Here is a 26,770-nt window from a genome sequence, read left to right on the forward strand (position 1 = left end):
CTTCTGCTCACCTGGCCAGCAGGATGCCTTGGTATTCCTCCAGCTGCCGCATGAAGCTGGGGTTGGGCTTGGTGACAGTGCGCCGCTCCTTCACGTAGTCGTAGGCCCTGTCCAGGTTCCAGCCGTACTCCTTCATGGCATAGGCGATGACCGTGGATGCCGAGCGGCTCACTCCCATCTTGCAGTGCACCAGGCATTTTGAACCATTTTTCCTAGAGCAAGAGAAAGGCAAAGAGTCATTAAGCAGAAAACACAGCCTCTGAGAAGCTTAAGAGCACAGCGACTTCTCTCCCTGAGCACTATCAAACATGTTTTCAACACTGTGGCCTCGCTTGTAGCCTCTTGGATGTGATCTGGTAATCCAATTTACAAACTGGAGCAAGACACACAAAGAAAGCGAAGAACAAGACCTTAATATTCTTAACAGGTTCTGTTACGAGAGTTCTTCCAAAGCTTTTATCACAACGTGGACAAACATCAGTTGTTATGAAAACTGCTGAAGACTGATACAGCATCCCTGCACTACTGACAACACACTGGGTTTGGCAGCTGGCTAGACAAAACCAACAGTGCTATGGGCTGGTGTAAGAAACCCTGCCTACCCCCCTCCCAGACCTCTCTCCCTATTGAGAGAGATTTTTCTCATTGAAAGGAAAGCAAACAGAGCCTTTGAGCACGATGAGCAGCCGCTCTGCCTGGGGGAGGCTGGTCCAGGTAGTGCCCAAAAGGGCAGCCAGCACCCAAGGAATTCAGAAGTGTTTCTCAGCCATGAAATCGGAGGAGGGAGGTTAGCAGGCCCTTATCTGTCTGCTCCATGCACTGGGCAGCGCTGGCACAGAGCAGGATGAGAAGATTTTGATTTGGCACCTAGAATTTTCTCCTTTAAGTGCCAGGTTTCTCAACTGCCAGCCACGTGAAGTTCCCACAGGACAACCAGGGAGGCCACGCTCCTAGTGACCAACAAAACCCCCAAACCTCTGCCTAACAAGCAGACAGTGCAAAGAAAGGGGTACGGTAACTGGTCCAACCTGGAAGATTAACAACTTCCATCACCTCACACACAGAGCTGAGGCCCAATCATTCAAGCCCCAGTGGAAAATATTCTGGGCAGAAGAACACTTGTGAGGATGACAACACTTCAAAGTCAATACTGAAGGGGAAACAGTGATGTCTTTTGAAGAAACCATCTTAAATAAAATAAATCTCTGTAACTTGCTCAAGAGAGCCATACTCAAACAAGTCAGCTTTTAAAGTCTATGAGAAATTGCCAGCACCAGCTGTGGTTAAGAGAAGACAGACTGCTCTAATGGAAATAATACTTTAAAGGCAACATATGCCAATCTGCTTTCTGACCAGTTTTCCCTCAAGGAGGCTGCTGAATTAGCTGGAGGCAGCTCATATAACTGGGATGCAGTTCTTTGCAGCAAAAAGGGACTACTTCCAACATCCACTATCAGATTACTCGGTGTAACTGACAGCTCAGAGACCTACCCAGGCATTTATCCTGTAAAAGGGAAGAGTTTGCTCTGCATCACACAAGAACCCACTTCCAGACTATGGGCTTCACAGTACTACCTAACAAAGCAGGGAGCAGCTTATGTTTGTGTTCAGTTTGCAAGATTTTACTTCTTACTTTTGATAAACCCTACTCGATTTGTTATTGCCTTTCCCTCCCACCAGCACGCTGCAGATCCACTGCGCTCCTTAAGCAGCAGGCAAACTGTTAGATCTCTGCTACAGATCTCCACGATTTGCCTGGACTGCAACTGGGCAGAAACCACTCATTAGTCCTGCTTGTTTCTTTTACAAGCACCTGTAAGAATGACAATGTACGGAAGGCAACTCCAAACGCTTAGAAAGACTACAACATGAATAGGCAGGCAAGGAAGAAAAGCAGTTGAGAAAATCAGTAGAAGAATAATAAATGGTTAGTAATACATCTTCTAAATGGGTTTGTTCTGTTCTGAAGACTTACTTTGCCTTGGAGATGAATTTGTAGGTGTCATTCCAGTAAGCCAGAAGATCTGTTGCTTCTTCATCATACACCCGAATATTGTGGTACTCAAACAGGCCTGGGAAGAAGTTATCTATTTCTCGAGTCACATTCAAAATATACCGCACCCTGCATGGAAACAGACAGCAGATAAGAATGCAGAGCGTGCAGAGCACAGTGAGTTCAGAGACATCACAGCTGCCAGATAGCAGCTTCACCTTGCTTTGTGATTGGCAAAACTCAAAGCATTAGAAGCCGCAGTCTTGAACATATCTCCTTGGAAATGAGGACTTAGCACAAGGAAGCATTGGCTCATGCAGACAAAAGGTTTTTCTGAGCAATTCAGAGCTCAGCCCCTGATTTAGAGCTTAGCCTCTTCCTGCACAGTCTGTCAGGTTGTTCTGCTTGCCCCCACCACCTCTCTGTTTTAAGTGTTAGCACCACCTGTGCCACAGGAGCTCCTGCCCAGACTGTTCAGTTAGTGTCTGGATGCTTTCTCGAAGCCCCTTTGTGAATATTTCCCCCTGCTGCAGCAGTAACGCAGAAGAGCACTGTGAGGGAGTGACATCCCTTTTCCCTAGCAGGTCTGAGATTGTTAGCAGTCAAGTGGGACCCAAGGAAACCATAGCAGACCCTTAGCTCAATAAGGGGAGTCAGTTCTGATATACTGATTCTCCATGGAGCAGAAGTAATTAATTCAGCTCAGCAGAGTGATTAGTTTTTTGTTTTTTTTTTCCCCCCCCAATGGATTGGCATAAATAAGCCAAGCCTGTAAATAACGGTTTAATTGTGCAATCCTGGTGCTCAGACCCACCTGGTCTAGAGACAGGACACTAAGCTCAGGCCTGAAAGAGAGGAAAGGCAGAAAGCAGAGGAGCCCACCTAAGCCAAGGAGTGACAGGACTTGGTTTCCTCCGGGCCCCACTCAAAGGAACAAACTCTCTTTGACACGTTTTCCTTCCTGCCACAGCCCGGAGGTCCAGACTCCAGAAGGCCTCTGTAATCGCGAGGCCTCAGCCCAGAGCACCAGGCTGGAGCAAAGGGCACGGGGCCAACTCCGCAGCACCCAGCTAAGGAACTGCAGCTTGCTGCTGCTTATAGCTGTGAGATCACTGCTGGCCTCCTTCGTTTGCCAAGGGGATGTCAGTCAAGGTCAGGGAACGGGATTCATTTACTTTAGGGTGCCTGCTTGTGGGACACAGATTTCAGAGGAAGCGAGAGCTTGTTCAGATCTGCAAACCCTTTAATGAGACTCAGGTTACACAGCAGGTAAAGGATAGAGTTTGTTGCATAGACAAGTGTTGAGGCCAAGCTCTCGCTTTTAAGCTGATGGCCTGGAGCTACTTACCCTCTGTTCTGCAAGTCTTCCAAGTTGGAGGCGTTCCATTCAGAGCCCTGCAGGGAAAACACACACAGAGACACATCAGCCAGCAGGAAGGCATGGCCAGACAGCTGGTGGAGGGATGGATGGTCACCAGTGAACCTGAGGAAGCTTGCAAGCCAAGTGTCAGGGAGTAGGTGTCTCTTGAGTAGAGGAGCACACAGAAGGGTGGTAACCAGGCTGGTGTTCAGCCCCTTATCTCACCCCATCAACCAGACCTGGCCCGAAGCAGCGGGCAGCTCTGCAAAGCAGGAGCCCAGCACCATACCCTGGCATTTCTTGCAAACCGCTGAGGAATCGACCTCAAAGATGAGACCGCTCCACCCTTTCCCTGGAGGCTGCTGACAGCTCTGCCCCACAGAAGGGAGGCTGCTGGTGTTTCAAGCCATCCAGGTGCTCTTTATACATGAAACACCCATCTCACACATCAAAGGCAGCAACACTGTAAGCTCGCTCGATATACACATCGCCTCCCTGAGCTCAAAGCCTGTGTGAGCACAGGAACAAGCAGGCTTTACCCTGGTGAGCTAATTCTCTTCCCCAGGGCCTCCAAGCCGCTTGCTTCCTGCCCAAACACAAAGAGCTCAGCTGAGGACAAGGCCACTCAGACAACAGCTTCCTTCAAAAGTCACGGTGTGCAGGCTATCTGCTTCACAGGCGTGCTCCTGCATCAACTACAGAGCTCGCAGAGAAGCCCTGAGCATGCACAGCCCTCACCTAGAGGTAGGCACACACCCAGGGAGGGCCGTGTTACTGTTCTGCCAGCGATCAAGGACAAGTCTGGTGTCTCCTCCTGACACAATAAACAAGATGTCTTATCCTGATGCAACAAACAAAACGCGGCTGAACTACTTCCCAAGAGAAACCTTCATAATGAGGGCATCGCTCACGGGTTCAGCACAGATGGGACTCTGAGTTCTGAGCAAGACAAAGGGGACAAACATTTCATGCCTCGATGGCCCAGATTCCAGCAGAATCTGCCTGTGGCCACAGACCTGGTCAATCCCAAAGTCCAGAGCTGTGCACAACCTGAAGGAGGACCATGAGGCTCTGTGGTGTGCTGTTCAGTACCTGCCAACAGATGTATTGTGGTTCTTGGTGTACCACACTAGCCCCCAGACTCGGTTTTACGTTGTCTCCTTCTGGCCAAGGAAGGGTCATTTAATTCAGACCCAGGAAGCACCCGTTTCCACAGGTATGGAGAACAATGCTGCGGTGGGTAAAGCCTTTTCTCCTGTCCTTTGATCCACAATCAGCAACATCACCAGGTCTCCCATTTCCTGCTGTGTTATTTTAGCACTCCCTACGTAGGATCCCACAGGGCTCTTGCCTCCACCCGGTAGGAAGCAGCTCTGGGCCTCCCAAAGACCTCACAGCACAGCTCTGCCCTGCGGTACACACGCTGCTGAATTAAACTGCTGCTCATCAGCACAGGGCCTGCTTGCAAACATTTTATCCCACACATTAGCCTCAGCCCTCCTCCTTCGTGTTGCCTGCAAACTTTATTTAATGGTCTTGTTCCCATTAAACGTACTCAGAGCCAAGACTCCAGGCTCTGCTTTGGACTGAGCTGCCTGCACTGCCTTTGACTAGCACTGTAATCCTGTAACAAGCCTCTCCTGGGAACACCTAGTCCACAAAAACACATTACATCGGAGGTACTTGAAGTTTCCTGGCTCCACCCCACCACAATTTCTTGGGAGCACTCACATTAACATACCCCATCCCTTCTGAGCCATAGCATTAAGCTTCAGGAGGCTGGGAGAGGCCGTCTCCGTTTGGCCAGACCAGCTGGTCCAAGAGGAATGGCTTTGTTTAAAGCCGAGCCAAGCTCGCAGGCTAGGCAGCCCAACCAAACCTGCGTCCGTTCCTCCAGGGCTGGGAAATCCAGCGGAGTGCTGACTCACCAGAAGGAGGTGTAGCAATTAGACAGGCCCCAGCAGCAATGAAAGGCAACTAAGCAAGCAAAACATTAAGAGGCGAAACATTTATGTTTCCTTAAGCGACTGATCTCCAGGATTCTTGGTTCGACTCCTCCGCTCCCCCTGGATCGCATGAACTCAGAACTTTCCATGCTGTAAAAGTGTCGTTCCACCTGAATTTTACACAGCCTGTGCCAACTGCTCCCCTCCCTCTTCGCTGTAGCTGAGTCCTTCCCAAGAACTTGATGTGTGGGTACCCTGGCCAGCTGAAGCTACAAAATTAGTCTTACGTCAGTGGAAACAGCGCCGAGAAGTTAAAATTGAAGACTTTTTTTCCATTTCACCCTCTAGTGACAGGGACTACAGATTGGCTGGTATTTGGTAAAACTTAGCACAGCCAAGCAGTGCTCAACAGCCCTAGTGTTTTGTGTCTTGCTTAACATTATGTGACCTTGGGACCAGCCACCCTCTCCTTTGGAGATCCCTGAAGTTCCTCCAAAGCCCAGTTTCACCCATGACACGGTGAGAAGGGCTAGGTGTGCTCACAGCTGGAACTCTGTGGAACTTGCTGTCAGACTTACCAAAAAGACGTGATCAAATATCTGCGTGGGGCTGTCCATCTGCCCGAGGATCACTATCATTTCATTGTCTATGAACTCTTTGAACTCCCGCAGGTTGCACACCATCTGCATCTCCAGCTCAGTGCGTATCTGGGTGGGGAGGAAGAACGCAAGGAAACCACGTGAAGTTTTCTCTTTCGGTCTTTTCTCATGGCCAAAAGAGCTCTCTACTTTGTGCAACAGTGCCTCCAGTGCTGCTCCCTCACCACTCACCTCTTTTGATGTGATGTTCTCCAAATCTTTCTGCATCATGATCTCCCTTAACTTGGTCTTTATTAGCCGTTCCGTGCGTTCCCGCTCAGTCGGGCTATCACAAGAGAGAAACAGAGTCAACAGGAGGGGAAATGAACCAAACTTAGGGCACTTTTAAAACTGGCATTGTTCAGCCTGGATACCCCACAGAGTCTCAGATACTCCTGCTACTTTCCCCAAGCACATCCTCAGCTGAAAGGAATTCAGGTGACTGTAAAGCCCGGTTTACATTCCCAGTTGTATATGAAAGAGACCAACTGAACTCTCCTAATCCATTGTAGTCATCCAGAGACCCTCTGGTATTTGGTAAAATTTAAATTGGGAAGGCTGCATTATACTCTCTGGAGCAATATCTGAGCCTCTCCCTACCTTTCTTGGAAAGGTAACAGCTCCAGAGTTCCTTACATGGAGAGAAGAGGGCAGCTAAGCCTCTGTGCATTCCTCCAGCCTCTGCTGCCAGGGGCCTTATCACCAGCTGCAAAAATAGCCTGACTAACACCAGGGGAAGTTGCAACAGAGCAGCAGCACAGAGCTGCCTGACCCATCACCATCTCAGAAGGGGCCCAGCGGTAACATCTCCCACCACCTTTCTGTTCCTCTGGAAGGCTGCCAGGATGGCGACCGTACAGACACTTCTGCTTTACAAGTGCCCAACTGGTGGGTCACAAATAAAAACCATCAAAGTTCCTGGTGCCTTTAACCTCAAGCATTACTCCAGGAATCGATTAAGAGAATGCTGCCCAGGTGTCCCCAGGAGATAATTCAATTCCTGCCACCGGGGAAAGGGTGGGCTACCTAAAAAAATATATATATATATATATATATATGAAAAGCTACAAGAGTATTAATCTGACACCCTGCCAAAACTTCTCAGCCGCCCTCCTCATACATTAAAAAACAATCAAGTGTGAAGACCTGTTCACAGCTGAATAACTGCGTTAGCATTGTTATTCACTCACTGAACTCCAACAAAATGAAATCTCAAAGAGCATAAATCAGCCAATGGCACCGTTACACTGGGAAAGCAGCTGGGGCTTGTGAAGTCATTTCTTCTCCTAAAAACCAGGCAACTAAGCCCTCATACTTGGCAACACATCTGGACACAGAGTACTTTGAGGTTAAATGGTATCAGTACCATCAGCAATTACTAATTACAGAGGTTGTAACCCTCGAATATTGACAGCCTATAAATTCTGCCTTTCCAAACTGACTACGCATTTACGTCAGCCACTGTTTTAGACCATACATCACCAGACATCCAAGCATTTAGCTGGAGACAGCTTGGGACCTACAGACAGCCCAGTTCCGCACTTAAAGAGCTCCTCAGAGCCAAGAAAACTGGCACTGCTCTTTGTCCTCATTCTCTCGTGTATCAGATGGATGCTGAAGAGGATGCTTCTGAGCTCACAGACTCAGAAGTCCCTACTTAAAGGCTTCACACCAAAACGAACCGTGTAAGGAAAAAAGACCATGTTGTTCCAAACATGTGCTGAGACATGCTTCAGTGTAAGAGCAAAGTCCAGAGAAACCTGTTCCTTCCAGACAGCACCAGGCCTGGAAACCAGAGGACAAAACTAGCAAACAGGAAGGCCCAGGCAGCAGATTGCACCACACCTATCTCTACTGCAGTAACACAGCACTTACCTTGCACAGATACGAGAGCCTAAAGCCCAAGGTAAACAAACAAAATGAAAACAGAGGCTGGAGGAGATGGAAGGGAGCCCCAAGAGGGCAAAACTTCCAGCACCGGTGTTTACCTAACCAGGTCCGTTTATTACCTTGAACAGGAAATCTCTCCTCATTAGTACCTAATTAAGAGCAAAGTCTGTGCAACCAGGCCTCCTCTTCTGGAGACTGCACTGCTCAAAAGCCAAACACCTCCGCTCAGTGGAACGGGACCGACTTACACATCTGTGAAGAGGGCAGGCGAGTCGGGCCGGTGGGACTGCACATCTTGCATGGCATTCCACTCGTTGACCGACGACTGGTCAGAGTTGATGTGGCTCTCATAGTAACTGACCCACGTGAGGAAGAGGCTCCCCGGGTAGTAATTGTTGCTTCGCGCCACTTCACAAGCCTTGTGTAAACTCTGCAGGGCAGACCTAGGAAGGGAAAAAAAATACTTGCAGGATTATTATTTCTTCCTCAGGCTGGCACTGAGCACAAAGCAGCTGCCAAATCCCGGGTGCTGCTTGCGACCCAGTGGGTACAAAGTTTGGTGCTACCTGGGCAGGGGCTGTCCTGCAAGGATCACCACACTGCAAGAGCCTGCTGCCTTAACTGAAGTATACCAAGACACACTCCTCTTGCCCAGATTGCAGCAAAGATGCTCAAAATTCAGAGGGCAGAAGCACCTATGTCGCTGGCTCCAAAATCTCCTGCAACTGCCTAAGATGTTAATATGATGCACAGCAATTGTGTCCCATACGGGTGCTCTGACCGATCCTGCAGTGCCGTCACCTCTCCACGTGCAGGGCAGGGACATCCAGGAACGAGACATAGAGAGCTGCACACCCAAGGGTTTAGGGCTTGACTTCACTGAGGTGTTTGGGTGTCTGCCCTCCCTCACTGCATGAGGGATGTTAGAAGTTTCTTCAGCTGCTGCTGGAAAACAAATCCCTCTCCCCTATTTTTAGCTTGTTTTAAATCTTTGACTGTGATCAGAAGAATCCAGGTCAAAATCACTGGGGTGACACAGTAGCATGACACTCTGACGGGGGATGTATTTCTGCAATGCAAAGAAGCTTGAGCCAGAAATACTTTAATGGCCACTACATTCTTACATGAACCACCCTAAAAGGAAAGAAAAATGCAGGCAGCTTCTCTTTCCTTCTTGCTATCACAATGTACATGTCTCACTGAAAACAGAGACTCCTAAAATACATCCAGCATGTATTTCCTTATTTACGTCAAATAAAATATTTCAAATGCATGCTCGCATTAATAGCAAGTTCTGCTTTGGAGAGCTTCAAAGCAGCAGCCCTTTGCAAAGAAAATTGCCCTATTCCCTCCTGCCCCCAGCTGCGATGAAGGCGCGGCTCCAGCAATGTTATGAGCTCGCTGCTGCCTACCAGCACTCGCAGGCTTTTCTTTTTTCCTTTGGCAACAAACTTCCTTCCCTGTCCCTGAAGAAGACTGCTGGCTGTTGAGCAGGTCTCAGGATACCCGTAACACAAAGCAGCACCTGCTTTTTAAGAGCCTGAGAAGCCAAAACACCTTGGAAAAAGGATCACTGGGACAGATTACAGTAAGTGCTTACCACATCGCCTGTACAGACACTGGCTTGAATATGTGAACCCTGTTATCTGTTGATACGCTGAACCCACTGGAGAGAAGAAAAAAGGCACAGTAAAAACGTGTTCCAAAAGTAGGTTTTCAGTTAACAACAGAGTTTGTAGCACGCTAGAACAGCAAAGGACTAGCCCTATGTGCACACTGCTGAGTTCAGCTAGCAAACAGATCAAAATAGCAGGCTAAAAGCTCTAAAGTGACTTTTTTTTTTAAGCGGCTGCTGTTCAGGAACAAAACTAAGACAGGGGCACAGTGCTGGGCTGTGCTGATTACCTTGGCAACACAAATTCAGTGCCACAGCTGGGAGCAACAGAGTGCAGCTAAAGTGATCCTGGGGCAGCTACCAAGGAAAGAAAAGTCATTCCAAGCGCTGCGCCGGACAGCCTTTGTGACTGGCACAAACAGGAGCCTGCAAGTCAGGCGTCTGCTTGGCAGAGACACATCATTCTTACTTCATGTTCAGCAGAGCGCTGCCTGCTGCAAGCGTGGTGGAGGAACACATAATAGGATCCCTTTAAGAAGCTTTCACTACACACCCACTCAGCAGCAAAAGCTCCTTTACTCCAGCTTAAACACACACACACGAGCCACTGTCTCGGTGCGTGTTTATTCACAGGGAAGTCAATTATGGGTGTTCCCTGTGACAGCCGCTGTGATTTAGGGGCTTTCAGTCTACCAACCTGGGACAGGTCAGCAGCAGGAGGCCTGCTGGACCTGCTTGGGCCCTGACATCATTTAAGGCCTCCTCCGAACCCCATACTGCATGCACTAAGACCCTCTGCTACCGACCTAGAAGGTACAAAGGACACTCACCCGTCCCCATCCAGGTGGATCAAGGTGTCACTCCACAGCGGCAGCACCAAACCCATTGTACAAGTGCTACTGCAATGAGAGAGAGGAGGTCAGGGCATCTACGACAGCACCATGCAATTATCCAGATCTCACAGCAATGGTTGCAGACGTTTGTATTCATTAGGAAAAAATAAATAAAATAGATACCACGGTTGCTTCAGGAACAAACAGAGTCAGTGTTGTTTTCTACAGGTGTCTGGCATGGATTATCAACCAGACACAAGGTACAGCAATGCTCTTTCAACCAAGCTTAAAGGGTTAACATAAACCCAGGGGAAAAGCAAACAGGATTCAGAAGCAGCAAGCTCCACACAGGTCAGAGGAGGCTCTCAGTGTTGGGTCAACTCAAGGCTTTCTTTACAGATTAATTCAGCTCAGGCTCAAGTGGTAAGTGGTTTGGTTCTCGCTCTGATTTCGCGATCCCCAGCTTTGTTTTCTTGTTTGTCCCTCGGCCACAGGTGCTGGGAACTGGGACCAGTGTGGTGTAGTAGTAGGGTGACTCCCTCCTGCACCTACAGGCTGAGCACAGCCACCTCTTGGTGATCCTACTCCTCTCTTTGCCCTCATGGTCACCTGCTTTCTGCAAGGCTGAGCAACAGGCCAATTTCAAAGCAGAAATCAAGTGATAGAAAAAGCCATGGGCAGAGGAACCCCAACACAACCTGCAGCAGGCTGTCAAACAAAAAAGTGCAGTCTTAAAGCTGCAAAATCGGTCCATAATCGAGGCAGCATCTTGGAGAAGAGTCAGAGCCACTCGCCTCCTGTCCTTAGGCTTTGCTCTAGCTGCTCTCAGACTTCCACCAGCCCTAACAGCCCCCATCGGTGCCTGCAGCTCACGAAAAGTAGGGGAAGAGGGCAAGACGTGAGGCTTCGGAGGGTCAGCAGGCACGAAGCCCTGTAAACGCGCACGCCTCGGAGCGACCGGTGCCCAGCACAAGGAGACACTGCGGCACGCAGCTATTTCTGTTGACAACATGAGATGAGCTCATGGAAAGATGTGTTTTTAAAAGGCTTCCCAAGGTGGCCGGGGTATTTTTAGTGATACTGTTCAGCAACCGCTTATCAGAGACCATAGCAACAAGTCTATATTGAGTTATAAATACCGAGTGGGCTAGGGGAGGGAGGATCAGACTGACCATCCACAACCTCAGTAACTCTAGGAGAAAGCTGAAACAACCCCGCTATGTTATTAAAGCCCGGATGCCAGCGAGCTCTCAGCTATCAAAGGTGGCTGTGCTGGTGTACCACAGCCAACAGCGGGTTCCAAGCTCACGGCAACCTGTGCAAGGACAAGTTATTCTTACACTACCCCGAGAGCATCTCTGAGCTGCAGCTGTGCACGCACGCACAGGCAGGGACCCGGGAGCCAGCGGCAGCATTGGGCTGTTCCCCCTTTTCAGCAGGCATCCCTTGAGCTGAGCATCCCAATCAAGCCACTCGAAACTAAGCGTGGTGGCTGTCGTGCTCAGCAGGCTGCTGGGAAGGTCATTTCATGGCCAAATAGTTCCAAAAGGTTTCTAGTGACCCTGCTAACTGCCTGAAAGTAATTTCTACCAACTGTGGTCATCAGCAAGATTCACTTCCATGTCTAAAATCAGAGCTAGAAAAAAAGCGCCTGTACAAAAACTTCCAAAATGTTTTTGCATATTTTTTTTTCTTATGTAGACCAAGATTTATTTAAAATTCGTTAAAAGATCTGTGCTCCCCCATGCCCTCTCCAAAGAGTCCCCCTCTAAACTTCTGCTGCTGGGGATGCTGCCTCCTGGCTTGCAGTCACTCCTGCAGCAAAAGCTGCTCCCAGCCACGTTCTCCAGCCCTTGGAGAGGTGAGCAGCAATTAAAATCGATGAAGCTTTTGCTACAGCGATGACACACTAATGCCTGGGGAGAACAGGCGTTGTGTCACATGTGCCATCAGCAACCCTGACATTCCCATCGGGCCCTTTGTGCCTTGACCTTGGCAAAGCGCTGCCTGGCAGTCGATTTCTTAAGTGCTCTCCTGAACCCTGATGTCCAGCTTCTCAAATCACAGCTTTGCTTCTTTGCATCCAAGTCCCCCCCATGTCTCATGTGCAGATACAAGGGTTAGGGACCTTGCCTTTCAGAGACCACTTAGGGCTCTTAATGTACTCACTCAGGCCTGAGACTTGGAGGAAATGCTGACCTGTGCTGTTTCCCTTTTTATTTTTTTTTTTAAACTCCTTTCAATTCTGGAATCCTGTTTCTGAAAAAAGGCATTAGGCTGGAAAACCTGAAGCAGCCTCCAGAAAGCAGATACCAGCCAGTGGTTTCTGCACCTGACCCAACACGTGGTGAACACAAGGACTTGCCCACCCAGACAGCACACGTACCTGTCGTTAGAAGAGAAATCCATCCCGAGGACGATGCTCTCCTCCGTGTCTTGCCTGCCGTTGGTAGACACTACCACCATGTATCGGGTGCGGTTCTGGTACGTGCTTTCCAGTCTTACAGCCTAAGGAAACGAAGGAGAGAGGTGAGCAGTGCAGGCAGCAGGACACACAGCACTACCTTCACGAGCCACCTTTCCATGCTGAGCGGCAGGCGCGGAAGCGGTGACACAGCTTGCACGGATGTGATGGCCCGTACTGCTCGGCCAGGGAACCAGCAGAGCAGGGAGAAGTGACTTGCTCTTACACACAAAGCTCTCCTCGACAGCTGGGGTGCTCCCAGGGCCTTAATATACTTTTTTGTAGGCCTGCTCCGTCCCACCAAGGCTGTGTTGAAGCAGCAGCCTACACGGCCCTGGTTTATGTGCCCTCACAGAGCATTATACCTTCAGCAAGGCTGTCAAACATGCTCTTCACCCTCACAGGGTTTTGTTCCCAGACAGCTGAGGTTCCTGTAGCACTGCGCCGTACTCGTGCAGCTAAGTCGTGAGCGTCAGACCAATGAGGAAGTTCCTGAAAGCCTGCACCAAGGCGTAACGCTCCTCCAGGAGCCAAAGGGAAGTGAGAATTGAAGGGACTCAAGCAAGTCGTACAGACAGACTGCTGTTTTGCAAGGAGCCCGGGGAAGGGAGCTCAGCTTTGTGAGCTTTGCCTATCCCTATCTGCAGCAGACAACGTTTTACTTGCAACACTTTTTGGACTCCTCACCCCTCGCCTATCCACCAGCCAGTTCTCAGCCACGAGATAGAGCCAAACCTACAAAAGAGGTTAAAACAGCACACGGCAATTAAATCAGAGCTCACCGTTTCTCTAGGGCAGGAGACAATGCTGAGAGCAGCTTGAAAAGCTTCCCAGTGTTGCGGGGAGCAGCAGCCCTGGTGCTGGGGGTGGAAGAGCAAGTGCAGGCAGAAGTGTTCACTGCGCTTTCTAGACTTGTCCTATTAGTCTGAGACTAACAGAAGGTACCCAAAGGCTGATGCCAGCGGACAGATGTGCTCTGTATAGCAAGACTGTGCCCCACCCCGTCTCTTTAGGGTAAGTCATGCTAAAACCAGCCTTATTTTCCTCCTTGCGCCTCGAGTCACTGGGGTTCCTTTGGGAAGGCAGCGGATCAAAGCGGGCAGGCCTTCGAGGTGCGTGTTCTGCCAAGGGAGGCTGTTTCTACAACCAACCACTGGCAGCAAAACAGAAAAGGTGCTCTTCAACCTAGAAGAGCAAGCAGTCACCGAGGTCTCGGTGGTTAGAGTCAGCATCGACATTAGGATCCAAACCTCAAAGAGCAACAAAGATTTGCCTAAAGCAGGAACAGGCAGCCAAGAGCTGCCACATCCAGGGCATCCCCACAAGTGCTGTTTGCTGCTTGAGGACAGTGCAGCAGCAAGAGGATTACCATAATCTAACTTACTTTGCTAAACCAATTTGGCTAGCAGTAATTAGAAGTGTGGCTTTAATGCAAGACCCTTTAGCAGGGGACTGGCCAAACAGCGACCCAAGGTCACGCAGCTCCACGTCACTGGGGGAGGATTTCCAGGGGACCAGTTAAGAGAAACAGGGCATGGCTTGTTGAGGCTCTCCAGACCAACACTTCCATCCTTCCCTCAAACCAAAGGGCCAGCAGTGGAGCAGATAATGCATTCTGCTAAATTTGCTGGAATAATGTAAAAGTGAGCTTCATGTTCTAAACCAGCCAAGCTCAAAAGTTACTGTGAGAGGTTGAATATGCCCAGCAAATGAAAATTGGATGCCTAATCTCTTCATTAAGCACTAAGTCCTTATGCTTACCCAACAGTAGGAGTGCACCAAGTAAGTAAATGGTCTGCTGCCTTTTAAATTAAGACATTTGAAATCCCAATCAACCTATGGAGGATGGCCTAGCTTCAGAGACCATGACGACGTGGGAAGGTTTCTCTACAGCTCATCTGCACAGAGTCTTCTCCTCAGTTTGGTGACATTATTTATAGTCTGTTCATGAACAAGAAGTTCTCTGCATCCTTCCAGGACCAGCAATGTTTTGCTTAAGTTTTACGCTCACCTAAACACAAGCCAGCTTTAGCTTTTGTTGCGTTCCTGTTTCATCAGAAGCGTTGAGTATTTTACCTGCCCTCATGAACAGCACCTTCCAAAGTGTAAGTTCATACTGACCTTTCATCTTTTTGATGCTACAGGATAGCAGGTGTTTCAAACAGGATCACAGTTCTCACTGGGGCATTTGATTTGAAGGCAAAAAGAAGTGCTCGAGTCTTCTGAAGTATTCTTTTATTATTAAACGCAGGTAAGTGAACAACTCCCTGCTCCGCTGAGCCCCAGGAATACTTTACGTCAGTTTGTACACTTTCAACTCCTTTTCCTCCTTCCTACTGATCTTACACTCACACCATTCCTCTGATTCTGCTCATTTGGAGCTAAAAGCTCTGCTGGTAGCTCCAACAGAAACAAGAGTTGTTCCAGAACTTAAGTGTAGGTTTGTAGAGGATTGGATTCCTCCGCTGCCCTCTGAGCTGTGAAGCCTGCCCTCGGAGTGACAGCAGCCAACACAAGAAGACAAGAATGCATTTCTCTGGGTACTGTTTATATTTCAAATCTCATTTGTATCTACTATTTTATGAGAGAGTCTATTGCAGCTCTGCACACCCTTCGTTCGTCAAGAATCAATTAAATTCAAGTAGACTATCGAACTTAACTTCATGCAAGATTTCAGCATTCCAAATGTAGCTCTGAACAAAAGGGTTTATGTCTCAGCCCACAAAGTCCTCATTCAGCTGTTAAGGCTAATTTGTCCCAAATCACACAATGTAGCCAGTGATGTCGCCGAACAATGACTTGTTCAATAGCTTCCAGTGTTCTAACCCCGGCTCAGATTTTGAAAAACACTGAGAACCCCCCAGTCCCTTCACTTTCACTGAAATCTTCACAAGAGCAAGGTGTGCCTGACAAATTTTGGGAGTAGGTCCTTCAGTTTGCTTACGACAAATTAGTTTCTGTGGTTGTTTTTAGAGATAAAGTACTCTGTAGTAACTTGGTCTGTTTTATAACTATACTCCTAAGATCAGTCCGGCTCCAGCACAGCTCAGGAGGATTCAACAAAGTAGAGGTGCCAGAATAACACTTCTGAGCCTGGCAATCCTGCTTTGGGCACACGTTGCTAAGATGCACCAAGACAACACGGCAAAGGAACTTCAGGCTATGAAGTGATGAGAGATGCAGAGGCACTGCAGTCATGCCTGACCTTGTAGAGCACTTCAACATGTCCTAGACAAATTCCTCACTGCTCTTCTTCAGCTTCTGGAGGTCTCTAATGCAGCCTATCAATGCTATAAACGGCAGCACTTGGTTTTCAACCTATCATTATAGGATGCAACAACCCAAAAAAGCAGAAAGACAGGAATCAACACGGGTATGTAGCCACAAGGGGATCTTGTTCGTTCCTTCCTGATAAGCCTCAGCCTTTTGGGATGCAACCAGTTAGAGCAGAGTGAGGAATACAGCTGAGCTAACAGGGAAAGGCAGGTATTTGTGCTGGTCAGACGTAAGTCACCTACTCCTGATATTTTAATAGGACACCAAGTTAACTTACCCAGCTTCTCAGAAAGGAGTGTAACAATTGCCAGAACACATAATGACTCAGTACTTGGTTCAGACAAAGGCAGTCTGCTCCCCATACAATTTGTCTCCCTGAACAAGCAGGCCTTTTTATAAAAAGTTGCTTTTTTCCCTGTTGTGGTTGTTGAGAGGACTCCCCAGACCTGACGATGAAACCACTGGCACATACACACAGCACTGCTTTTGGGAGTTACACAGGTGTATTTGTCAGGTGGAACTTAACCTTTATATTCCTAGCAGGAGATAAGCAAAAAGCCAGCCTACCAGTCTGATGTTGTCTTCTGGGCGGAGCAGTATGAACATGGCCTGCAGGTGTTGCTGGAGATCCCCTGGAGGAAAGAAGGAAAGGTGAACACTCAAAAATAGCTTTAAATCACATGCAAGCTCCTCGCTGTCCAGCCAGAGCAAATGTCCCCCAGGAAATTTGACACGTCACAGTGAGTGTTGCTACTTCCACCCACCCCGAGATGACAAAACTCCAGCTCTTAGTCAGCTGCTCTTTGCTCCGTGTGCTCACCAGTTCCCATTTCACCATGCTCTCTCCTGCTAAATCCTGTTATCTTTTGAAAAGAAGTAAAAAAAAAAAAGTTTCAGTACTCTTTGTTCCTTTAAAAGGCAAAGCAAGCCAAGAAGAAATAGACCCTACCTCGTGGTTCAACATCTCATCTACCGCGTGGCTCACATCAGGAGTCTGCCATTCCTTTTCCACCAACTTAGTACTCCAAGCAAAACTCTCACCTAGACAAAAGGGTCCCCTTCTAGGTGAGGTTTGGTCCCATCTTACAGCCCACACACTTCTGTACCAACCCCATCCAAGAGTATCTAGGAATCACCACCTGAAAACGACACAACTGTAATTTTTCCTACAAAATGCTTGCTACTCCTTTACTGGTGAGGCTGAGAAATAGTGAAAGAAAAAAAATATCAGTCACACAGTAACTGTGAAATCTTAAAAGGCCCGAGGGGCACAGGATCCTCAAGTAGCAGACAACTGACAGACATAGGAGGTGCTTTCCATCACTACTCCTGCGCTGACTTCTCTGCTCCACTCCCTGGCCCGCAGGAAGCCACGAGCTTTCTGCTCAGCGCATCGCTCACCGGGCATCAGCGAGCAACAGCACCTCCAGCAACGAGCTGCTTTTTTTGATCATTACCTGGAAATTTCACCTGCGTTCCCAGAAAGGAAAGCTCAAGGCTGCCAGGTGGCACACATTGTCAAGCCAAGGAGCCTTCCCTCTCCTGCCCTCTGCCACCCCTACGCAGCGGGGAAGCTACGTTGAGGCAACGCTGCTGGGAAGAAGGCAACGCTGCTGGGAAGAGCAGGAGTGCTGGAGCATTTGGGACAAAGTTTTGGGGATTTGTAGAAATAAGGGAAGTTTGGGCACGGGGCAGCACCCAGAAGTGCCACATAGGAGTAGGGAAAGAAAGAAAACGCTGCTTAAGGAGAGCATTGTAATCACTTATCGCTGCTGCAGCCCCTCTCCTGGTGGGAGGAAGATAAGCTTGTGCGGAGCGGGCTACACAGGACGCAGCATGCACTGCTCCCCCCTTCCTTCCTCCTTTAGACACATTTCAGCATATGGAGAATGAGTCAATGCTCCGGGAGAGCATTTTCATTGGGGGGTGGGAAATTGAGGCGAGCAGCCGTGCTAGAGCAGTCCCACACAAAGCAGCAGAGGTGACGGGCACCCGAAGCCGCTTCCTGCCCCAGGACATTGTTCTCGGTGCTGGCACACGCTGCCCTAACCAGCGAGTATTTAGGGAGACAGTTAACGAAGGAAAGGCCAGCTCATCCATCGGATGCTTCTCCTCCCAGGGGTGCAGTGGGAGACAGGATTTCCCCGTGTCAACACCAGTGCACGAGCCCTGCTCAGTTCCTCCAAGTCCCAGCTGCAGCAGGGACCAGGAGACCAGCAGGCTCGGCAGGCAGCACTCCCTCTGCAGCAAGTGCCAGCAGGCACCCAATTTGGGGTATCCACGTGTCTGAAGCAATGTGAAACAGAAGATGCTTCATTTTGTTTTTTCCCTCCCCAAAACGTAACAGCTTCCACCTATTGCTGCCGCTAATTCAACGTCAGGAACCAGTTTAGGAGCTGAAGTTCCCAGAGATGAATAATACTTGAGGAGGTTTCTAAGACCCCTTTTTGCAAGGCTCAGGCAAGGAGCTCCGTTAATCCTCAACCCTCAGAAAGTTTATTCCACTCTCTCCTGTTCCCGGCTGCCCACCAGCCTGTCCCGCCAGCCTTGGAAGCCGCAGAGCTGGAGCCCAAAGCACTGCTTCCTCGGCCAGCTTCACTCGACGTGCAGCACTTCCAGCCCCAAACACACAAGGCATTCTGTAAGCTTGCTGGATGAAGAAAAAGCCAAAGGAAGGTTTTAGCATGCCAGAATCAGCACAAAGATACCACATCCTGCCCTGTGAAGAGCTGCCGGCTCTGCTGGCATTCCTGGCACGGCTGCTGCTTCCTATCACATTGTCCAGCAGCGAGCAGATGCCTTTGTTTCCTCCGAGCTGGCAGGCTAGGTGCAAAGCATTAGTGCTCAGATGGGATCTTAAAACCGATTTATAGTATTCCAGAGATGGCAAAAGCCCCAGGGAATTTGCATCCTTTTCTGGCCTTCTCCAGCACCACCAGAGCATGAAAGCAAGCCCCCTGTCCCCAGATCCGGGTGGCACGGCACACAGGACCACCCGGGGAGAGGGGCAGACAGCTGGGGCCTTATCTAGTCTGTCTGCCAGCAAGCGATTTCCATTTCTGAAGGTGATACAATTAAAGAAATGGGTGTGAGCATTAATTATTTCCTGTTACGCATTTACCCTTCACGCTGGGTTCTTGCACCCCGATGAATTAGGGAGGGAGGTCTGGGAGGTCAGGGAGCCTTCCCGGAACGCAATCCCGTGGCCACTTGAAGCACGACTGCATCCAAAGGCACGATGTACGGGGAAGTTACGCCCGCTCCCCAGCCCCCTTCTGGCTTTGTGTGCCAGAGATAAGCCTCGACACACGCGGGATGGAAGCAGAGCACGGATCATCAGAGGCCGAGGAAGGAGGCTGCTTCCTGTGCTGCACACTGAGCTCACCACCAGCGGCCGGTTCCGCTCCCTGAACCACCCTCTCTACGCTGCTGGTTTAATTCTGGTGGCACAGATGTTTTGCTCAGGAAGGAGGCACACGGATCCCTCGGTGCCTTGGTCTGCTGGCACATGCTGCAGGTCAGGAAGGTCCACAGAAGAGATGAATGGGGCGTGCTCATTCAAAGGACACTTTGCAGGGAAATCTCCAAGTGCCTTATAAAAATGCCACAGCATTAACATCACTTGACCAGCTGGGAAGCTGAGGAAAGGACGAGTGCTGATGCCTTGGAACAGTCACCCCCTAAGTGAAGTCTTCTAAGAACAGAAATCCCATCCCTTAGGCAAGCCAGCCTCTTAAATACAGAGCACCTTGCTGTAAGCAGTTACAACACACCGGGTTTGCTTTCTTGGCAGCCCAGCTTCCAAAATCTCTGTGCTGATTAGCCAAGCACCACGATTTTCCACCAAGCTCTCCAAACCTCTCATGGGTCATCTGTAGCAAGTAGAACGTGAGCAAGAAGAGAGACCCAAAGCTGTCTGCAATGCCTCACATGGGCTCACAGGGAAACCTGTCCAACTTTCAGCTGGGCTCCTGTGCAAGGTAAAGCCACTTCAGCTCCAATGAGAAGGGCCAGCTTTGAATTAACTTTAGAACAATTTATTTTCCTTTGAAAATTGGCAATTAATGCATCTCAGTCAAAGCAATCTGGGTACTGATTATGCTGTGTGTAATGTGTAGCTGTGTGTAATTAACTGCCTTTTGACTTAAACTCTGTCTATAAAGACGTTTGCGAACAGGTTTTGAGGTGGATCAGCCCAGTAACTGCCGGATGGAGAGCTGGGTGACACTCTGATGGTATCAGAGCACAAAGAAACCTGCACCTGGAACCAGATCAAATCACTTTTTGGGGGCATTTTTTGGCAAAGAACGACAGCTCCAGCCTCTCTGCTTCTGCCTCTGCCTCATACACAAAGCCCGAAGGTCTGCATGTTGTTTTTTTCCTGCTGATAGTTTAGTGGCAGGGAAAAACCCCACACTATCTGATCCCTGTAACACACCGTCAGTGAATAAGCACCGCTCACACATCGGAAAACAACCTACCCCGAGATGTTTGAGTTTCATTATTCAGACTGACTTTTCAAACAAAGAGTCAAAGCAAAAACACAAATCTAACGTTCAGGTGATAAAGGGGGCGGGATTCTGCCTGCCTCCACATTATTCACTGCTGATACGTCTGCAAAGTCACTCCGACGTTGCTCAGAAGTTTCCTCACCACCACGCGGAGGTGAGCAGCCTCCCTTTCCTCCATCAGGAGTTACTTTCAGATCAGGAAGGGCAATTACTCATCTCGTATCTAACCTCAGGTTTTCCAGCACAACACTGGAAAACTTTGAGTGCAATCCTCCCTCACACAGAAGGTACAGCAGGACCTTTTTGGGGGGTGGCAGTTCTTAACCCTTCACAATGCCGTGATTACTGCCCCAAAGTCACTCTTTTTGTTTGATTTTGCTGGGTTACAAGGAGTACTGAAACTTTTTTTTCTTACTGGTATAAAATCTCTAAGTCCTGAGGCTGGGAGATCTAGCTCTAAGGCACACCTGGTGCAAACAAGCAATGTGTGCCATCTGTTGAGAACAGATTTGAGAAAGGTGGACCGGGAAAGAGGAGAGCAGAGGAGCCTCAGCCCTCAGCTGCACCTACCTGCATGCTTGTTGCGCCTGTGGCTGATCCTGGGAGTGGAGGAGCCGTTCCCTCGGGGCAGGAAGAGCGCCGCTCCTTTCACCGTGAGGAAGCTTTCGCTGATGCTGCAAGGGAAGAGACACAAACAGTGAGCCAGGGAATCGCTTTATTGTCTTTAGAAGGAGAAAAGCAACAAAATCAGCTGGATTCACGGAATGAGTGCTCTGTTCTTTTGCATGAAATAGATTTAGCTCAAATTATTTTGTTGGTAGAGAACTTCCCCCAAAAAGTACTGCAAACATCACAGAGGAACCTCGAAAAGCTGAACATGTGCCAGGTGCTGTTCTGCCCACAGAGGTGGAACCTGAGCAGGCAGAGGGGATTAACCTATGGCTATATTTTGGACTTGAAAGCCAAGATGAGAGATCCACATTTCTAAATGGTGATTAATACGGCAAGCCCACGCATCGCTGCGATTATGGATCCTGTTAACCCCGTGCTTTGTGGTTCAGGCACAGCTGATGCCCTGTAGAAACAAATGTCTTCCTTCAGCAGTTAGCCAAAAGAAAATTAGTGCACGCAACAGATTAAGAAGCCATGAAAATACTACAAATTGTGTGATGTTTTACTCAGAGACCGACAAATTAAAAACAAAAGTGTAATGCTGTTCAATTCAGACATCACTTGCTGCCCTGATTTTGCCCTTTATGGAGTCAAACGAGGAGAGAGGTTTGTGGGAAGGGGCAATACCAGGAGTCCTCAAGCTCCGTGGTACAGCTGAGAGTTTGAGCACATCTTCCAGTAACTCTCTAAAATGCTGCAGCACGTGGAAAAAGCAGAGCTCTCTACAGATGTTGCAATTAAGCCATCCTGTTGCAGCACAGTTCAGGGTTCCTGCGTTTCTCAGAAGTGATGAGATAGTCGTACACGCTTTGAAGAAAGCCAAAAACAATCCTACAGTCAACAGGATGGTTGATGAGCACGATAAGACAGGATGGGAGAGTCCCTGGCATCAGGCACCGCAGCAGCTCCATGCCCTCAAAAAGCAGTCGGTGTGTCCTTGTCAACCAACGAAGAGACTGGGAACGTCTCAGTTCCTTTCTCCGCTTAAGCAAGTAACAGAAATGATTATTTACTCCCTTCCCTTAAGGGCCAAGGGCCAGGAAATAACAATAGGGCAAAAAGCCCCGCCATGTATTTGAAGAACCTCTACGTACGGAGGGAGGGTGAGCGCTGCGCCGCGCCAGGTCACAGCCTGCAGGGCCACGTCCCCGCTGCTGCTGCCCCAGGGACACTTTTTGGTGGCTCCTCGGGGCAGATCGGTGCCTAACCACAACCGAAGACAACAGCATCACAGAGAAATCATGCGTGACTGAGATCCAGGAGCCAGCGTGCCACGAGCTGGCTTCCTGCTTTACCCCCAGGCGTCACCTGCTGGGTTCCTGAACCGGGGAGTTACGAACCCCGCGTTATGGCTGGATTTCCCCCTAACCTCACGCACACGCCCGGGCATCTCCCTGTTTTCCTGGTGGGGAGATCACACAATCAAATTCCTGGAGCCCTAGCAAGGCAGATGCACATGCAGGAAGCCCCTTTCTGAACCCGCAGCCCACCCTGCTGTGCAGGCTGCACCTCGGCACCCTCTTCACTGAGGTTTCTCCCCGGGCTGTTTTCTAGAATTATAGCAGACGTCAAAACACGCACTGGATGTTTCAGCAACAGAGAACTTTGAAAAGGAAAAAAAATCACTCTTTGCAAATTAAAATTGATCAGAGATCCTTATCCGTGCCAAAGAAGAAGTAGAAATAATTGGGCACAGCGCACAGACCCTGCTCAGGTCAGGAATTTTGCCTGAGCCTTCCTCGCTCCTGCTGGCACACAGATCCTCTGAAAGCCCTCAAGCTGCAGTTTTTTAAAGCCTGGGTACTAGAGCAGGCGCACAGAGGTCCTTCAGACCAGGCCACAGACTCAGAAGACTTCTCACCTTTTCTTCCTCCCTTTACAACCTCACCACAGAGGCAAACACACATCAGAGAGGAGAAAGAAGCCGGCAATCACAGCCTGTTCTCACGTAGTTCATTTTATCAGCCCAGCCTCCAGGCAGCATTAGCAGCCCTTAGCCTGTGCCCGAGGTTTCACCCCTAGGGATTTAACCACTTCTAGCGGGTAGCAGCACGTAGGTAGGGGGCTGCAGGTTAGGACTCTTCTCATTCCCATCACACAGGGCAAAACTAACCCCGGGGCTGACCGAGGGGCAGCAGCTGGAGCTGGGAACAGGCTGCACAGTGCCCAGGTCCATGCCGAAGCAGGCAGGAGCTGGCTCTTTCCCTGCGGCATGGGACACGGCATCGCCTGCTGTGTGCCCACTCGCCCATGAGGGACGAAGCCCCAGTTCCTCCAGCACCAGCCCCAGCCCAGGGCCATCAGCACAGCTGGGATCTGAGGGCCCTTCTCCATCAAACCTCCAGGCGAGAGCATCACCAGCTCCAGCATCCCTGCCTAGAGCAGTGCCCAAACTCCTCCGGCTCACCCGTGTATCAGTTTTTATCCTCCCTCTTTCCCTTGCCTGCTTTTTAAAGCACTTTGTTTTAATTATTGCCTACAACAGCAGTATTTGTGACTTCTATAGAGGAGGGCAATGCTTGGCTCCCAGTTTAAGCTCTGCTGAGTGATGGAGCCTGGTGAAATGATTCACAATTTAAGTCCGGTGAACAGCGACGGCAGCCGGTTATCCTCATGCACAGGACTGGGAAAAGCAAAGCAGCAGCCGTCACTAACAAAAACCCCACAACAAGAAGCAGGAGATGGAAAAGACAAGAAAAAGCCTCAGGACCGCTCTGTACTGCCGTATTAGCAGGGGCAGCAGGCATGGAAACCGCCTGGTCCCCTCTGAGGTTCAGAACAGAAACGAGCCCAGCACAGAGCAAAACAAGGCCATGGCTTCCCGAAAAGGGCTCTGCGGTGCTGTCAACAGAGGTGACACCGCCGAGGGCAAGGAGAGAAAGGGGAAGTGGTTCTCCAGCCCGGCAGCCTCTTGCCACTCAGCACTTCTGCAACTTCAGAACCGGCCCAAGGAGGAAAACAAACAGAGCGTGGGAACCCTCCCCATCCCCAGCGCCTGACGCACGCTGCGTTTTTAGCAACATCTGCATTTGTGACTTTTTTTTTCCTCTCCCCTTAAAGGGCTGTCTGCAGGCATTTCCTCTGCTCCAAGGTGGGGCTCCCTGGGGAGAGAGCTCGGCTGCGACTGCACCGACACAACCACAGGGAGGGCTGCAATGCCCACGGGAGTTTGTCTGTGCTGTCCTACCAACCAAGCCCTTCTCACCTTAGCCAAGCCATCTTCTCCCTCGCTTTGGTCTCCACGATGGGCAACTGCTGGGGCTGAGCTGAGAGCCAGGACAAGTTCCTGTTTGCAGAAGATACCCAAAGGTGGGGTGGTGGGTGCGAGCCTCAGCTCTACAGGCATCACAGCCCTAAGGGCATCCCCTCTGCTTGCTCTGAGCGAGGGGTTCATGGCACACACGGAGCCTTGCAGAGGGGAGCACTGATGATTCTGGCTGTGTTTGCAAGCAGAGAGCAGCCACCTGAGCTGCACAGACCAAGCAGCTCAGGCAGTATCAGAGAGGGGATCTCAGCAGCCCCGGGTCACCCAACGCAGCTGCAGGGAGTTTTGACACCCACTCAGCACCCTGCCGAGCTAACAGCCTGCGGGTTGAGGCCACTGCTGGAAAAAAACATCGTGCCCACGTGTCATCGGTGTTTCTTTGCCACCAGGTGTGTTTGAATTGAACCCCAGAAACCTTTCTGCAGCCTCCAGAGTGGGAGCAGCCAGGGCATGCCAGCAAAGCCTGCGCCTCCGGCAGGACATCACATTCACCTCTCCTGCTTCAGAGCATCACAGCAGCCAGAGCTCAAGCCCCCGGGGGAAAAGCAGGCGTCCTCCTGGTTCTATTGCTCTGGCCAAACTTCAGGGCATCCCCCTTTGAAGCTCTGCATGCTACATGGAACAGAAACACGGAGCAGTGACATCCACTGGAGATGGCACCAAAGACAGCGGCTCTGGGCTGAGAAACTCACCCCAGCCACATCCCCTGGGCACCGACCAGATGCGCTCCCTCATGGGCAGGGGGACTGACCTGTTTGCAGCAGGGAAGCAGGCTGGGTTGTAAGGCAGACTCGAGAAGAAGTTCCCAGAGTTGTTTTATCATTCACCAGCTGCTGCAGATGTCAAAGCCTGCGTGAGTTCCCCGGTAGCCTCAAGTCCTCAGCTGTGCTCCGGGGGATGCACCCGGAGGGCAAGAAAAGTCCCCCAAAGCAAGAGAAAAACGAGTTGTGCAAGCAGGGCTCTGACGTGCTCCGGAATGCAGGGCAGCAGAGGAGCACAAAGCATTTTTCCTCCAGCAACGCAGAGCTCACGCAGCAGGAACGGGCGGCTAACACAACCGGGGTGCTGACTGCGAGATCCGGGCACTCGGCGCTCACAGCAGAAACCCGATTCTGCGCACGGGGCTTTAGGCTAGAGACCGGGGCAGGAAACGAGGCTGCGAAAGGAATTTGCTTTACACGATAGTCCCCGAGGGCTTCCTCCAGGTCTCCAAGTCAAGACGTTCCCAGATGGAGCCCCACGGACTCCAACTTGCACTCGGAGGGCACCACCTCGTGCCCCACACCACCATCCTGCCAGCTCCTCCTGCCCCCAGCACCCACCCAACACCTCCAGAAATACGTTCTTTAAAAACACTTTAATCGGCGTGAGAAAACATCATAAGGAGAACCTGCCACGTCAAGGATCAAAGGAAAAAAAAAATAGTGTTTTGATGAGTTATCTCCAGAAAAGCACCCCTCTGGCTGACACATGCTGATCTTTTCTTCCTCCCCCCCCGAATTATCTCGGTGCTCACCGATCGCCCTCACCCCACACCACCTCTGCAGCAGCTGGCTAACACCCAGCGCACACACAAGCTCTCCCACCACATCTATCCACGTTTAGCTCCCTAATTTCTCCCCAGACCTCCCCACACACGTGGTGGCACCACTCCCAGCTGCCACGGCCCTGCCCGTGAGCCCACCACCCCCAGGACCCCGATGCTTTAAATACTGCCATGACCCAAGGCACACGAGACACCCTAAGGTCACCGCACCATCCTGCGCCACCCAGGTTTTGGGGGCAGCTATATTTAGGCCAAGCATGCTCAGCACTTTGGGGACGCAGATTCCCATAAACACCAGTCCTGGGGGCTCCTGGGGGAGTTCAACTCCGTGAGCACCCAGCATGGAGGAATTGTGCTGGGGGAGCTCTGGTGGCAGCCTCGCTGCCCGCACGTTAATGGTCCCCTGCGAGCACAGCACCAAAACAAGGATGGCTCTGTCTGCCCGCACAGAAATCAATGCCTAATAATAAGCCTTTCCTCTGTGCTAAAAACAAGCAGATGCTTGATTACCCCAAAGCATCACAAATCTTCAAGAGGCTGTTGGACTTGGCTCATATAATACAAGGAAGTTATTTGTTCGGTATTTTAACTTCTGCAGTACTCAGCACTTCCAATTTTCTCTCGTTCTCCTTGCATCCTCCCCATCCTTGATCCCTAAATGACAGCTTCCAGCAAGAAGAACAAAACCAGCTCGGAGCTGGCTGCCCCTTTGGGCTGGCACAGAGGGCAGCGGGTGGTGAGCAGCTCCAGAGGGACGGGAA

The 26,770-nt window shown here is 50.2% G+C and overlaps 1 protein-coding gene across 4 annotated transcripts in view; it reads right to left on the bottom strand.

The window, feature by feature from the left end:
- Positions 1–26,770, bottom strand: part of SSH2 (slingshot protein phosphatase 2) — an 89,236-nt gene that overhangs the window by 12,092 nt on the left and 50,374 nt on the right. For 3 of the 4 annotated variants that reach the window (XM_084493284.1, XM_084493282.1, XM_084493281.1), the window contains 11 exons: positions 21,097–21,200; positions 16,583–16,647; positions 12,662–12,783; positions 10,273–10,341; positions 9,428–9,493; positions 8,076–8,270; positions 6,130–6,223; positions 5,878–6,006; positions 3,342–3,388; positions 1,976–2,122; positions 12–212 (listed from right to left, as the gene is read on the bottom strand). In XM_084493284.1, coding sequence (XP_084349410.1) covers positions 12–212; positions 1,976–2,122; positions 3,342–3,388; positions 5,878–6,006; positions 6,130–6,223; positions 8,076–8,270; positions 9,428–9,493; positions 10,273–10,341; positions 12,662–12,783; positions 16,583–16,647; positions 21,097–21,200 — 1,239 coding nt within the window. Of the gene's footprint in view, positions 1–11; positions 213–1,975; positions 2,123–3,341; positions 3,389–5,877; positions 6,007–6,129; positions 6,224–8,075; positions 8,271–9,427; positions 9,494–10,272; positions 10,342–12,661; positions 12,784–13,774; positions 14,196–16,582; positions 16,648–21,096; positions 21,201–26,770 lie in introns of those variants that run through there. The other variant, XM_084493283.1, reaches the window with a different exon arrangement.

Source organism: Aythya ferina (genome assembly GCF_964211825.1).
Source record: "Aythya ferina genome assembly, chromosome: 19".
In the NCBI taxonomy this organism is placed as follows: Eukaryota; Metazoa; Chordata; class Aves; order Anseriformes; family Anatidae; genus Aythya; species Aythya ferina.